At 38.5% G+C, this 15,595-nt stretch overlaps 1 protein-coding gene across 1 annotated transcript in view; it reads left to right on the forward strand.

The window, feature by feature from the left end:
• Positions 1-2,209: 2,209 nt before the first annotated feature.
• Positions 2,210-15,595, forward strand: part of DYTN (dystrotelin) — a gene marked incomplete at both ends in the record, with an annotated part of 44,076 nt that continues 30,690 nt past the window's right edge. The window contains 5 exons of the mRNA XM_081142867.1: positions 2,210-2,228; positions 6,461-6,535; positions 9,341-9,539; positions 11,259-11,344; positions 11,859-11,959. Coding sequence (XP_080998993.1) covers positions 2,210-2,228; positions 6,461-6,535; positions 9,341-9,539; positions 11,259-11,344; positions 11,859-11,959 — 480 coding nt within the window. The remainder of the gene's footprint in view (positions 2,229-6,460; positions 6,536-9,340; positions 9,540-11,258; positions 11,345-11,858; positions 11,960-15,595) is intronic.

Below are 15,595 nucleotides of genomic sequence, written 5' to 3' on the forward strand. Positions count from 1 at the left end.
TTTGATACACATTGCATGTACAATAGCCTTGCTTTCTTCCTACATTGTCTTACCTGTTCCCAGAAAAGTCAACAGATTTATATAGAGAAAGGCAATCCCATTTTTGTCCCATTCCTAATCTATTTTTATTTTTTTAAATGTCCCAAGTTTCAGTTTTTAAGAAACCAATGCTGTGATACTATTTCTTTTCAAAAAGAAAGAATGAGTTGGCTATGCTTGGATATCATACTCATTGCTCAAAGCAGACTTTTATTATAAAACATTCTGGAGTGGGTTAGTGACAATTTATCATTATTGTTTTAAGTGCCCCCATTGGGACCGCAGACTCTCAGATATTCTGCCTCTGCAGGTACCGCTCATGGTGTATTATTCCTGTGCTTTGGGTTCTAACTTTTTTAAAAGACATGTTAAACTCAACTCCCTACCTCCTTGGCAGCCTAAAGACATTACTGATAAAGTTCTAATACATTTAGCTCATGTGACGAGTTTTTATTTTTTAACCCTATTAGGATTAGAACATGTTAATTTTTAATCCAAACTTCTCTGAAAATACATCTTCAAATTATACTTAAAACTTAAGGGGAAATGTGCCTTTGTAACAAATTATTATCCTTTTGAAGACTTGCATTAGATTTGGTGCCTGCTTAAAACGTGTGACAGTACCTGTTTTTGTAAAATAATTAATCAAATAAATTAGATTCCAGTCCCAGGTCACTCTTACCTGGGGTGGTCAGGAAGGTGGCTGTTACCTGGGATGTAGAGCCCCTCTTACTGTCTTCTAACCTCTGTGATAACCGCTGCTCTCCATAGCACCCAGAAGATGTTTTACTTGCCTCTCCTACACATAAAATTAATACGGAAATAGCCCCTTGAAACAGAGATGTTGGAGTGGGCTTAAATTATTCAAGATCTTCATTACTAATGAATGCACTTCTGTGAGCCCTTAAAAACGGTGTAGATTCAATGTCACTGGTTTGCATGCAATTGCTGGGCAGTGGGAACAAGACATCCTCTCTCCTTAGAAATACCACACCTGGAAATCTGTTATTACTCAGATTTTCCCTCTTCCAAAACTGCTGAGTAATTTATGTGGAATGTTTGACTAAAATGCTTCCCCAAGGAAACTAAGAAAGGTAAGGACCTGGCGTGGAGACAGAGAGATTGTATCTCCAGCTGTACTGTGGACGGGGCAGGAGGCTGGGTCCTTCCGCACCTACCTGGGGCCTTCAGGAAGAGCTCGGGGGAGCATTTCTACACCAGGACGAGTTCTTACCTGATTTCACTTAATACAACTTGCAAAACAAATTTTACTTGAAAATGTTTGAAACCTTCTTAGCTTTGACAAATCTGCAATAACTATTGCAATGATATTTTTAAAGAACAAATGTAACCAGGTTTTGCTCTAGTTTCTCTCTTTGTAAAATATTATTTATTTGTCGAATAATTTGTCCTTAATTCACTCACTAGAAGGGAGGGAGTATTATTTAAATTTCATTATCATGTAACTTTTTAAAATAGTTTTCAACTGTTCATGTTAAGAAATGTCTTTTTTAAGAACTGGAAATGTTTTCTTATAGCATAGCCCTTTTTTTGTTAGAAGCAAACATATATACGTATATATGTATATTATTGTGTTTGAACAATATTTACAATGTGAAACACCAGGTAGCTAATTTACTACTCTTTTTAGAATAAATATTAACTAAATTCTATACATAGAACTGTGTGACAAGGTGTTTAAATGGATAGTATTTGTCAGAATCTTAATATGTAGAATTGTTTATTATAGTGATATTAGAAAGTTAAGCATTGAGAGCTTCAATTTTTGCCCTTCAAAATTCAAGTAACACTACATTTTCTTGAAGTGAGAATCCAGTTCCCTGTTAGCAGTATAATGCCTCAGAAGTTCTAAGTGGCCATGGTATCAGTTTCAGGAGCTGTTCTCAGTTTCTGAGCTACAGCCCTAAATCCCCAGGAGTGTGGCCAGTACAAGAAGTCTCTACCCCTATGTTCCTTATTTTTACCCTCCCAAGAGACTGCAGAGTCTCGTTAAACACTTCACATTCTTGTTCCCCAGGTAGAATGACTTTTAGTTGCCTTTTTGTTCCCCCACCCCCATTCTTCCTCTGCAAAACCTTCTGCTTAAAATATTGGTTCATTTTCAGTTAGGAAGATCTCTTGCCATCTGCCCTTCCAAGAAATTCTGGAAATGGACCCAGATAAACAAGGTGAGTATTTTTGTCAAGTTTCTGAGCACAGTCTATAAGCAAAAAAAAAAAAAAATAGGCACAGATGTTGGATTTTCAGACTTCTGAAATGCAGCAAAGTAGACATTTGGCAAATTTTTGGCTGAAAAAGAAACTACTGAGTGATTTAAAAGACTTTTTCTTCCATACAAAAATTCGTATTTAAGAATATTTGCTTTATTGTCTCCAAAGCACCCAAATTTTTAAAATATTTGGTCTCAATATAATTACATTTTAATTACAAGACAGGGTTTATTTTTAAATTATTCTCATAATTTACTGTTAAAATGACGTCACTATGGAAATTTTTGTGTCAGGGGTTAAGATCACAGTACTATGTGGGCTCAGAGCTGGAGGAAATTCTCACAGCTGCAATTACATGCCTATTTGAGGAGTGGCTATGTGGGAACCAGCTCCCCTTTCTTCCAACACATCTGAACGCCAGCTTAGGCCCAGAACTGGCTGAGGACATTTTCACTTCGGGGTCTAGTTGCAGCCTTATTTCCCCAGCCAAAATCCAGATTTTTAACTATACCCGTTCTATATAAAATTCTGTAATAAGTCAAGTTATTTCTCTAAAACAACATTATGAGTAACTCAAATGATCTCTGGGTTTCCCAAACTTAAACCCTTGTATTAACAAGCCTAACGCAGAAAAGTAGGTAATGCATTCAAAGTCCAATTTTCTCTCCCTAAAGGTGTGTTTTGCAAATTTAGTGTCTGTCAGAATCACCTTCAGGGTTTGTTAAAATCCTGGGCTTCACCTCCAGAGTTTGTGCCTTGGCTGGTCCAGGGTAGGGTCCAAGAATGTGCATTTCTAACAAGTTCCCAGGCAATACTGATGCTGCTCACCTGGGACTACATTTTGACAACCACTGGCCTAAAATATCTATTTCTGGATCATCAACTAGATGATGGACATTTGAAAGAGATTTTATTATATTCTTAGTATCTTAGTATCTGTAGAAAATGAAACGTATTGATTTGGCTAAGCAAAATTAAGAATCATTTAAAGAAAAACACTCTTCCCAGTCAAAATGCTTCCATGAACAAGACAATATGTAGCTTGTGTTATTTCTTTAAGCATCTAAAAGTACTTTCTTTATAGCTTTGGGCCTGATATATCCAGCAATTTTTTCCTTTCTTGAATTTTCTCCCACCAGCAGGGGGGTAAACAGAGCAGGGCTGGTGGTGAAGCACCCGGGCTGCACATACCTTTCCCCGTTGCACTGTCCGCAGCTGGCCCTGTTATGCTGCATAACTTCAAGAGATGACGCTGCAGAACACAAGCTGACAGGAGGGTGACGGGCCAGATGGGAGAGCAGCATCTGGGAACCTGCAGAATCCCTAGTTTGCTGATTCTCTGTATTCCTTTGGTACATCTGAGAGGAACCAGGGCATAAAAATGGGCCAGTTTCCAGGAGGAAAAAGAAAATGTTGGGCATTACACTTTTGTAAATTATTTCCAGGCTACTATCTTTATTTTCAATTTGTTTTACTTCAGACACAGGGCAGAGGTGTTTCTGACTTCTCCCATGCTCTAACTTTGGACCCTTATCTGAAAAGAAAGTATTTTCTTAAAACAATGACATATTAAATAACAAAAGATTCAGAACAAATGGTAGGTTTGTTTATACAGGTGTACCTGTTCAAAAAAGGCGGGGGGAAGTGGAGGTTTTTAAACAAGGTTGCTTGTTTTGGTGGCATGTTTAGGCACTGCCCACATTCACCTGAGGTGGGAGCTTCGACTTATAATCATATATTAATTATTGAATTAATATATGTTCAGGGAGAGGCCTTTGGTGTGCTCTAATTCCTCTAAGATGGGTCTGACTGGGTTCAGGGGTTCAGTACCCACATGTGTAACAGATAAGACTTTACCCCCTCAACATTCAAGGGCAAGGCAACCTTTTCCAAAGCAAAATAAAGTCACTGTAGCTTGGTTTAAAATTTACAGTGAGTTAAGTCTGGGAAGAAGCCATCCTTTTGAGACATACAGAACCCTTTAAGGTTTTTATCCTGAACATCTGGTCTGAAGTGTTCATAAAATCTGGCCTGAAATGCCATCATGACCCTTACTTGCTATACTTTTTGTCTTTGGCTTTGGGATCCACTTGAAGATATGAGACTCCCTGTCAAGACTGGACACAGAAATCCTTGCCAAGTCTAGCTCTGGTCTCCGTGGTTACAGCTCGCAGCCATTCTCTCCACTCAGTTAATCATAAAAAACAGAGGCTATCTTTAGTCCATAATTAATCTCCTTGAGGCTTCCAGATACTGAAGTACTGGCTGGTCTCTACCTTCTGAAACTCACCTTCCTTGGCCTTTTTATTGTTATCTCCTGGTTTCTTTGGCTTTCCCTTCTCATTCTTTCTCTTAGGTTTCTCTTCCTCCTCTGTTACTTAAATGATTATGTTCCTTAGAGGTCCTGTTACTTAGCCTAATTTTCCCTTCACTTACAGTACTCTACTTCAACAGTCTAGTAGATGAACATGGTTTTGCCCAAATCCAACACTAATGACTAAATGTCTATCCCATCCTGACCTCCAGACACACAATCAAAATTTGGGGCAAGATCTTTAATGAACTCACATCAACCTACCTTCTGTCCTCCCTCCCCAAAGTCTCTCTAACACCTTCCAGTCCTCACTGACCTCCATAATCCTTATCCCCTGTGCCTTTGCACATGCTCTTCCCTACACTTGTGACGTCATTCCTCCAAACCTTCCATTTCACTTAATCCCCTGAAAATTTCCTACTTCTGCTTCAAAGGCCAGATTTCACTTCACCTTCCCTGAGAAATCTTCAGTTTGCATTTTTCCATATTTAGCTCAGGGAGCTTGTCTCTTTCTTGACATTGAGAATTCCTGTTTCACCTTAATGTCCTCAGTACCCAGCATAGTGCCTGGGACATAAAGTGAAACTCAGATCTTGGGTAGGGTGTGTGTGTGTATAATTAATAAATATATTAGCAAATACGAATAGCTATTTCATGATGACTTAACTACAAACCCCTCTAGAAGCAAGGCCTGGCATATCGTAGAAACTCAAGAGATGTTTCCTAAGTTGCGATTTCAAGAATTTTAAGTGTAGGTAATATAAATCATATGAGCTCAGTGGTCAATGGCATTCTTTTAGATTTTACTTTTTCTAGAAATAAAGACTGATCATTTCAGTCTTAGCAACAAAAAGCTGTTGTGAGATTGGTGTAAATCTCTTAAATTAAAATCAAGTTTGGGGGATCAATGAAAGAAATTTAAATTGTAGAAACTTAGGGAAGAAAGATAATATAGTAAGGATGTTATCTATATTTTCTTATTTAAATCATGCAAATACCTTATGAAGACTGTACTATAACCCCTATTTATCTGATGAAGAAACTGAAGGTCAAAAAGTAAACTAATTTCCCCAAAGGAAAAAGGGACTGGGTATGGCCCCAGAGCTTTCTCTTTTCCTCCCTGTGAAATGGGTGAATAAGCAGTCAGTGCCTGGTAAGTGCTCAGAAATCCTAGCCATTGTTATAGCAATGTTGGTAGTAGAAGCCCTCAACAGAAGGTATATTAATTCTTTCTTGGTTATAAAAATAACATAGACTTTTTATTAAAAATTTAGGTAATATCAAGGAGTAGAAAGAAAATAACTATGAGCACTAAGAATTCAAGCACCCAGAAATACCCACTACTACCAATTTGGTGAATGCCACCAGAAATGAAGCTCCACGTGGCAGGGATTTTTATCTGTTTTGTCAACTGCTGTATTCCAAGGGCCTGGAATCATGCCAGGGCCATATAGTAAGAGTTCAATAAATATTGCTAAATGAATGAATGGGCGAATAGCATTTGAGTTATTTTTTATACATGGATAAATACATGCGTGTACATGACTAGAATATATTAACAAAATTGAGTTTATATTCTACATAGAGTTTTTCATTCTATTTGTTTCATAAGGCTGTTTCCTTTTGTATGTAAAAACGTGGACAGATTCATGGAGGAATCTTCACTTTTTGGTGGATTCTTTAGTTTGGTGGACTCTGAGGGTGAGTCTAGGGTCCCTTGCAGCCTGAGATTCTGTAGACCATTATTATTTGTTCCCAGATAAGAAAGAGAGCAAAATAAAGTGAGGCTACATGATCTCTAGGACTCCCTTCCAGGATGTGGGGCTTATCTAATGAGATAGTCATTTATCCATGCTATTTCATGTTTTCTTTACAGATGCTCTTAATAGCATTGAGAATTCCATTTATAGAACAGCCTTCAAATTACGATCTGTGCAAACCATGTGTCAACGTAAGTAGAATAATCTGATCCTGATGTAAATTCACAAAGAAAATAAAAACTCATGTGAGTGACTGTGGGACTCCAGAAGGCTGGACCTGTGCATTTCCTCCACTTGTAACAGAGAAGATGGAGGGGGGAGGGGGCACCATATGTGTTCAACCTAAGGGTAGCTTCATTGACTGAAATAGAAAATGATTTTTGGATGCAGATTTTTTTTTCCAATTTGGTTTCTGAAAAAAAAAAAAAAAAAGGTTTCCTTTTCAGTATACCAATATTAACACAAAGCAAAATTGCAAAATAAGTTAGTTTAGAATCTGTACTTGTAGATTTAAGTTTAAAGTTTTTTAATTTCTTCTATCCCATAAGATTTTCATTTTCAAGTTGTACTTCTTATCTCTCTGAACATGCAAAAGTAGGTTCAGATGAATAATCCGGGGGCCATAAATTTTAAAACTACGTTGAGAATTCCCTGAGAACTGCTCTTTTGTGTTAAACTTATATCTAACTGAATGCTATGGTTTTCTTTTCCTATACTGTTATCTAAGCAAAATAAATATTGTAAAAACATTTATCCTGTAAAAATTCTCCAACATGAAATAAATTGGGTCCTTGCCGTGAAAAACAACAAGCATTCAGCATAAATAAAGTTATTGATTTCTAATAAATTCTGTGTTACATTAAAAAATCGCTGTATGTGAAGTGATTTATGGCATTATCATATCAGACCTAAAAGAAGCTGTGTTATATACATTACATTTGTCCGAAAGGTTGAACTTTTTTATATTTTGCTTTTTGCCTTATAAGTTATATAGGCCAGTGAATTTCAGATTGCGCTTCACAACGCGTGCGTGGGTATGCTGTAGAACCCCAAAGGGTTAGCGAGCTGGGGGAGGAAGGCCAGGCAAGCCAGGAAAACCCAAAGACCATCTCCTCAGCAAGAACAACTCTGTATTTGTCTATTTTCCACACTGCCTTTCTTTGACTTAAAGAAAGGGATTCTTGACTTAAAAAAACAAACTAAAATTAAAAAAACAAACACTGATGTAGACAAATAAACTCACTTCTAACTAGTATTTGCTATTCCAGGGATCAACAAAAGGCAGAACAGGCACACTAAAGATATACCTCAGTTATGCTATTTTCCTGGAGAATTTCTCCCATTAAAGAAAGTTAGCAGCAAGTGTTTATAAAAAACCTTCATCATCCCTACATGGGTACAAACAATGTAATTTGATATGTATCTTTTTATACTTTTTGTTATTCTTGGCATCAGAAACAGCAAATATAAATAAAACTCCCCGGGAAATATTCCTAAAACACAAAATTAGTTGAAAAATTCTACCAAAAAAAGATATCTAGATAAAAATTTGAAAGCGAAAGTCCCATACACAGAGATAAGCATGCTATGAGTTCCAGAGGGGGATCTGGGCAGCACGCTGTGTGGCTCTGTGGTGACATTACTGGGCAGCGGGATTACCTGTTCCTCTGCGATGCAGGCCCTCAGCAGAAGTCGCCACCGGCCGGCCGTGTGCAGCACCCAGGCCGAGGTGATAGGTGTTGCGATTAACGATAGAAGATTTGGCAGCCTGCAACCAGGTTTTTATTAGTCACATTCCAGAATCTAATCCTCACTTCTTTAGACTCTCCCCTTAAAAGCAGCACCAGAGAACAAACAAAAAATTTTATTATACTTGCTAGATTTCTTATCTGCGAGACTGATTTACGAAGTAGAGAAAAGCACGGGGTTTTATCATTTCACAGGCTGAAGCATTTTAAATGCCAGCAGCTCTTGGTACCACTGACATCCCATCTCTCAAATGATACAATGGGGTGTTTATTAATTTTGTCTGTCACCCTCCATCTGTAAGAAGCCATAGGGTTAGTCCTATTTCATTCTTCCTTATATTCATTGCCTTGTAAAATGTTTAGGAGGTGGTAAAAAATATACAGGAAATAAACCATTATTTTTTATAAGCAACTTTGGTTTTATTTAGTGCCTTCCTCAGATAATAATACTAATGGAACCAAGATCAAAAAAAAAAAATATATATATATATATATATATATATATATATATATATATATATATATTACTGAGGCAAGGGTGGGAACTAAAGTGTCTGATATTAAATTCAGCAACTGCTTGGCCCTGGCCCAGTAGCTCAGTTGGTTAGAGCCTCCACCCAATATGCCAAGTTGTAGGTTCAATCCTCAGTCAGGGCACATACAAGAATCAACCAACGAATGCATACATGGAACAATGAATCTCTCTCTCTTTCAAAATCAATAAATAAAATCATTTAAATTCAGCAATGGCTCTTGTATAAAGATCGCTGGTTTTTTAACTAAGACAATTGCATTTTGACACACAATAGTTGTTCTAAAGCTAGGCTGCAGACAGGAAAAACAATATTTGAACATGAAAAGCAAATTTGCTCAATCAACTTGAGGAATGTAAAAATGTTTTCCCCAACCTTTTACAGAGTGTTCTAAACTCCTTGGAAGGCTATTTTTCCAGATTCTCACTTTTCTCCTTTCAACTTCATTCTATAAAGCAACATCCTAGAGCTTATATTGGAAATAATGTTATAACTGTGCTTTACTAACAGATGCACATTTCCAGAATCAAATTGGCTGTCAGAATAGTAATGCACAAGAGATATGTATTCCAAATAGTGGTCATATCATATCTAATTTCCTCTAAAGGAAATGGCTACAAAAATTGTTAATTAAACACTCAGCGACATTTGCTTTATTTGAAGCCTTTTGTTTCCATCAGAAAATCAGACTCAACTCTCCATTTGCTTTCTACAGTGGACTTGATTGACAGTTCTCAGATTCAGCACATCCTACTCCATCAAAGTTTCTGGGAAGCAAGAGAGAAGCCCCTCTCCGTGCAGCATCTTTTTCAGGCCCTCCAGGAGCTGTTTCAGAGAGTCAGGGAAAAGCCAGGGCAAGTGCATCCCAGAGCTGCGGAACTTACTCTGAGCCTTCTCACAGCGATGTATGACAGGTGAGGGTGTAAAGGTCACGCTGTGACCTCAAGGGCAGTGTTGGTTGCCACTGGTCTTTGACCATTTGGGGTTGTCTAATGTTTGCTTGTGGTTTGATATATAAGATGGCTTCTTTGTTTTCCACACATGCACTACTCATTCAGAAGGGGAACAAAGAAGACGTATTTATCAGCTTTACTAACATCAGTGATCCATGGATTGCAAAAAGGGGAAACAATTCCACATTACTTTTCCCTCAAACAAACTGGCTTCCACTCTAGAGACCATACACACCCTCTGCTATGGCAATTATACATCTATGCATGCAAAAATGTGCACTTTTCTCTTGAGCCCCTCGTGGCTTATTTCCTTGCTTATTTCTTAGTAACCAATTATTAGTTTTTGGTTTGTTTTGTTTTGTTTCTTAAGTGTAGGAAGGTTGAATAACCTGTGTATGGTTGGCTAACTTGTTATCTTAGTCTTTCGGGGCTACTACAACAAAAATACCAAAGTCTAGGTGGCTTAAGCAACAAGCATTTATTTCTCAGTTCTGGAGGCTGGGAAGTCCTAGGTCAAGGTGCCCGCCAGTGTCTGGTGAGGACCTGCTTCCTGGTTCATAGAGGACCATCTACTCCCTGTGTCCTCACATGGCAAAAGGGTCAAGGGGGTGCCTTGAAGTTTCCTTTGTAAGATCACTAATCCAACTCTGTCCTTGTGATCTAATCATCTCCCAAAGCCCCACCCCCAAATTCCATCCTATTGGGTGTTAGGACTTCAGCAAATGAAGGGGGGGGGAGGCATAAACATTCAGTTCATTGTACCTATAAACCAGTTTAGGCCAAGTCAAAGGCTTGATTCTGTGCACCCTGGAGTCAGTGGTGCGTGTGTGTGTGTGCATTTCGCTGTCACTTTGTTCTCTCACTTCATTCTGTTTACCTTATGTGGTCTTGACCCAGCAAGCTCAACCTTTGGCATGGACTTTTACAAATTCACAGTGACTATAATACACTTGGAAAGTGCAGAAAAGAGTGAAGAGGAAGGAATATCACCCAAAAGCCTACCTCGCAGAAGCAAGCACAGGTTAACCATCTGGCAAATTCCTTACAGGGTTTCCTTTTTGAGTTATTTATTTTTTAATTGCATAAATAGCATATAAACATGTTCCCAAGTTATTTTTTCATGATTGCAGCCTCCTTAAACATGAAGCTTTTGACTCATTTCTGATATGGGTGCCTGCCCCTAATAATCCTCTTGGTTTTAATACATTGTTTTGTAGGTGTGAAACCTGCACAGCCAGTAGGCAAAGGATGATTAGACTCTAAGGAGGGCCTGTGAACTGGTGGATTCTTTTATATATAAATGTTTGCTCCTTCTGCCTGCCTTTTGGTCCTTATGTCTGTTGTTTGGTTTTCAGACATGTGAGTCCTAAGGAAGTGAGACTACCTGCTCAGTGAAGACAGGGCAGACCTGTATCCCCAGTGCCTAGCACAGTGCTAAGCAGAGAGAAGAACCCAGTAAACATTAGCTGAGCATATGAATGAACGAATAAATGAATGATGAAATATCTTAATTCAAATGTTAGTCTTGTCAAATTCTAGATATAGGAAAACAGACCATGAAAAGCTTGAACCTGTAACACCATGTAGGAAATGTCCATGCATAGTTATGTTTTTTATAAACCACTTCACCAAGAATAACCCCGCCTTTCCCTTTCTTGCCTGTGTTTTATTGCCATGCAGCACGGGAACTGGCTTCCTCAGGCTTGCGCCTACAGCCGCTGCCCTGATTGCCCTCTCAGGGGACAGCCCGCTTACAAAATACAGAGGTAGGACCCGCGCGAGTTTTGAGTGTCTGAAATGCAACAGCCTCCAAATTGCCAACACATTATCTTTCTTACCCATTCGTACATCCCGGCCAAGTGGCTCTTGTTCAGCACTACTGAACCCGACTTGGAAGATTTCAAGATGCTGGCCTGTGCTTTCTACATATTCATGACTTGGTTGTCCTTGGTATTAATTCGTGTAGGGATTATTCAGACACCAGCGGCTATTAGTCCTCTGAAGGCTGGGACTTTCCTCGCATTGCTGTTTACCAGCCTTCTGGTCTTCCTCCTCCATGTGCTGAATCATCAAAGGGTTGAAATGTGAATTGGGTTTTCAGTAGTTATCATATTATCTACTTTGGGAAGCCCTCAAAGAAGAAAGCAAAGAGTCAAGAAAAGAACTGTCCATGTTTTCCCCTCCATACCCACAAATACACTGTTTAGAATTCAAAGCACACAGTCTTCGAAGATACATTGCAAGAATTTAATTTAAAGATTTATTTCCTTATGTGTCTAGCTCTTTTTCAGCTCTATGCAGAAAATAACAAGGGAGGTTATGATTCTGGGGCACGCATGACCCGAAGGGTTTTGAGAAACCTACTAACAGATCTACAGCAGGTAAACCTCTAATACTTAAGAATTCTAAATTTGTTCCAGCTAGTAGCCACATTTGTTATTAAAGAATCTGATTTCACAGTGTCAATTCAACCTTAATATAATTCTCCATACAACTCTTCCACTCTATAGCCACTGCTATTATCTGAGTATAGGCCTCATCTATTGCAGTCACTTCCTAACTGGTTTCCCCAACTCAAGCCTCTCTCTCCAACTCTACCTCCACACTGCAGTCAGTGACTTTTCCAAAATGCACGTGTCACCCTCATGCCTAAAATTCTTCAATGACCATTCATGTCCATAAAACAAAGCCTAAATTCCTTAGCATCATAAGCAAAGCTTTCATGATTTGAATCAACCCTTCTCTTTTCAAAAAGAGGTAAAATAATGATTCTCACACAAATATAAAGTAAACATGTGTCCAAAAAATTATTTAACTTATTAATTAAGAGGAGGCACCAGTATAATATTACAGCTAGTTGAAAGAAATAACCAAAAAACAGACACACTGAGAGATTAGGAATATTGAAATGAACTTGAAGGCGATACAAGACTGGCTTTAGGGGGAAGGTTGTTTTTCACGCAGGACAGAATTTATTTGCATGTCTATAGATAAGAATTATTTGCACTTACATCAGTTTTCTACAGTTAACTTTAATCTCCACAGACTTGTAAAATAGAGTAGACAAAGACAATGATACATATCTCTATAGGTTCAGATAATCCCCATTAAAAAGATAACTAGTGGTTACTTTTGTTTATTCCATAGTGTTTAATTTTTCCTTACACTCTTTACAACCTTTCCACTCCTGCATTTTAAAATCCTTACTGGGCCACCATGCACCAAGTTCTCCATGTCTGACTTACACAGTTCCATCTGTCTGCAACACCACTGCTATCCTTTCATTTGACAAATACTGTCCATCTTTCAAGATCATTCAAATATTAGTCATCTCCCCACTACAAGCTTCTATAACTCCCTGTGTATAACTTTGTTATACTACTTGTCAAGTTTTTGTTGTGATTATTACCTAGACTTAGGTTTTCACCACTAGACTTCTTCTCAAGAGCAAAGATTATATCTCATTCATGTTTATTTCTCCAGTGGTTGGAAAAGTGCCTGGTATTAAGGCCTTCAACTAATGCTTAATGAAAGCATAAAGAAAATGCAATGCAGAATGCCCAAATAGTTAAGGTTTCCATGATTTCCTGTGCTTTAAGAAGTGCAAATTTAATTGTTGTTATCTTTGCTAGACAAGGGAATTTAACTTCCTTAAAGAAAATATGTTACTTAAATGTTAAAATTATGTAAAATGTTGTAACCAAGCAAGAATTTCTGCAAATAGAGTAAGCAGAGTCTGGATTGTCTTATGTGTAAGTGAATGCCACCCCATGGTACCTTTTACCCATTTAGAGGATGTCCCAGGTCCTATGAAATCCCCACACTACGTTTTTTGCCCAGGTGAAGCCATAGTAACTTTCTGTCATTTTTCTCCTGGGTCTAGGTTGTAGGGGAGGGGAAAAATAATATTTTGCTCTACTCATCTTAGGTTCTCTGGCTGAGACCTTGTAAATTAGACTGACAAAAAGACAGTTTAACAAGAGAAAAACAAGTTTATTAACATGGACATGGTGCATCACACAAGAACGCCCAGTGATGAGTAACTCAAAGAGGTGGTTAGAACTCAGGCTTTCATACCACCTTACGCTAAACAAAAAAACCCACAAGAACAAAACAAAAGAGGTTTTGAGCTTCTGAGTAGGGGAAGAAAGTTATGAGAAGGTGACCAGGAAAAGTGTGAACAAGGGTTGTTTAGTAAAGTTTGTTATTCAGGTTTAAGTCTATTCCTTCTCCACTAATATGTGTTGTTAAGGGTTATTCTCTTCCTGGTAGGGAGAAGAAAACACCTATGACACATCAAAATTTCCTTTATAAATGTACATTTTCTTCACAAAAGGAAAACGTGTGCCCTATTTTTAGAGCTTTTCCTGCATCTACTAGTTCTCAATGGCCTTTAGCTCAAATAATGCATATGCCAAAGAGGCATATTTTGGGGTGACATATTCTGCTACCCTTCAGGACCATGGATTCTGAACTGGGGATAGTCATGATGGGGGTTGGGAGTGAGTATGGAAGAAGGTTATCAAACTCTAGGACAGAGAGTATAGTTTGGAAAAACCTATCCAAAATTACCTCTGCTTTGCTTTGGTCTTAGTATTACTATTTTATGTTCTTATTGATCATAATAATTAGTTTAATTTATTCTGGAAATTCTGAACAATGTTTAAGATGTTCATATTTCTTAAAAGAGTAATCTTTTTAAATAAATTAATAAGGTTAAAACATCAGGCTTAGTTATTTCAAAGCTGTTCTGATTGTTGTGGCAGTACATGGATCTCATTGCCAGGTTTCTGCTGATTCCCAGTCATGTCTCAGGGAACTACTGCTTCAACCATCCCCATATCTCAGGACTCAAGCTGGTGGAGAGCCAGAGAGAGTGGGAAAATCTGTCCATTCATTACACAATCAGACTTCTAAGACTGTGCAGGTGGATGTGATGGAAGAAGATGGACTGAGGGGCATTTCCCTTCTCCTGTAGAAATCCTGTGCTTGCCTCCTGACCACTACAGCTGGGCCCAAGCTAACACCCCCTCCAACAGGCCATAAAAATCTGCCCTTGTTTCAGGCTCAACTGAGGTCAATGAGCTGCTGAAATGGCAGCTCCCTGCAGAGCTCTGTCTCCCCCCAACACATTATTATGCTCCTGAGAAAGCTGTAAGAAAGGCAGAAATTTGCATAGCAAATTATCATCCCATTGACTTCCATTAAGAACTCAGAGATGGAGTCCCATATAAAATCCCAAGTCCCACTCTGCGATTCAAACCCTTCCCCCAAGAATTCTAATTATCATTTCAAGTGGTGTTCTGCCTGTGCCCTCATGTCATCTAGTCATGTTTAATTCTCCCACAGAACACCTGCAAGAAATTAGTCAAATGGGCAATTATTCCACAGAATCTTTGAGCATGAGCTTAAAACCAAAAATGTAGGTTAAAACCCACTACAGAAGTGAATTTTCCTTTGACTGGTGTCAGAATCACAGAGCTAGCCGGTCAGTCCCATCTGACACACTTCCCATATTTCACAAATTATGTTAGCCCCCTTTCCCAGGGCTCAAGAACAACATCTAAATAAGTGGTCACAGGCTGGGTAATGAGTTATTTTCACAGACAAAGGCTAAATAACATAGGGAGTAGTTGTTCATGTTCAGCTGGTGATGGGGTTATTATCAATTTAAAGTACAAGCCATCTTGTCACTATTACACAAATGTTTGTTGACTTCTGCCTGGCTAATCGTCAGCAAAGTGGTTCCAAGTGCCTCTTTTCTGATTAGAAGAATGTTTATTCGAGTTGATGGACTCGGCAGGGGGGTCTTTGAAATTACTTCTGAGTTTGCAGGCAATGCCTGCTGACAGCAGTGCTGTAGAAGATGTCAGCCACAAAAGTAGGACCCACGACCATATGGGCTAAATGGAGGTGACAGGTAAATGTAAATATGCATATAGATAATGTCAGATCCAAGTCCCTGGCCAGCTTGGCAGTCACGAGGGGTTCTTAATCCCTTAGCTAAACTCCTTATG

The sequence above is a fragment of the Miniopterus schreibersii genome, assembly GCF_964146895.1.
Source record: "Miniopterus schreibersii genome assembly, chromosome: 7".
Classification (NCBI taxonomy): domain Eukaryota; kingdom Metazoa; phylum Chordata; class Mammalia; order Chiroptera; family Miniopteridae; genus Miniopterus; species Miniopterus schreibersii.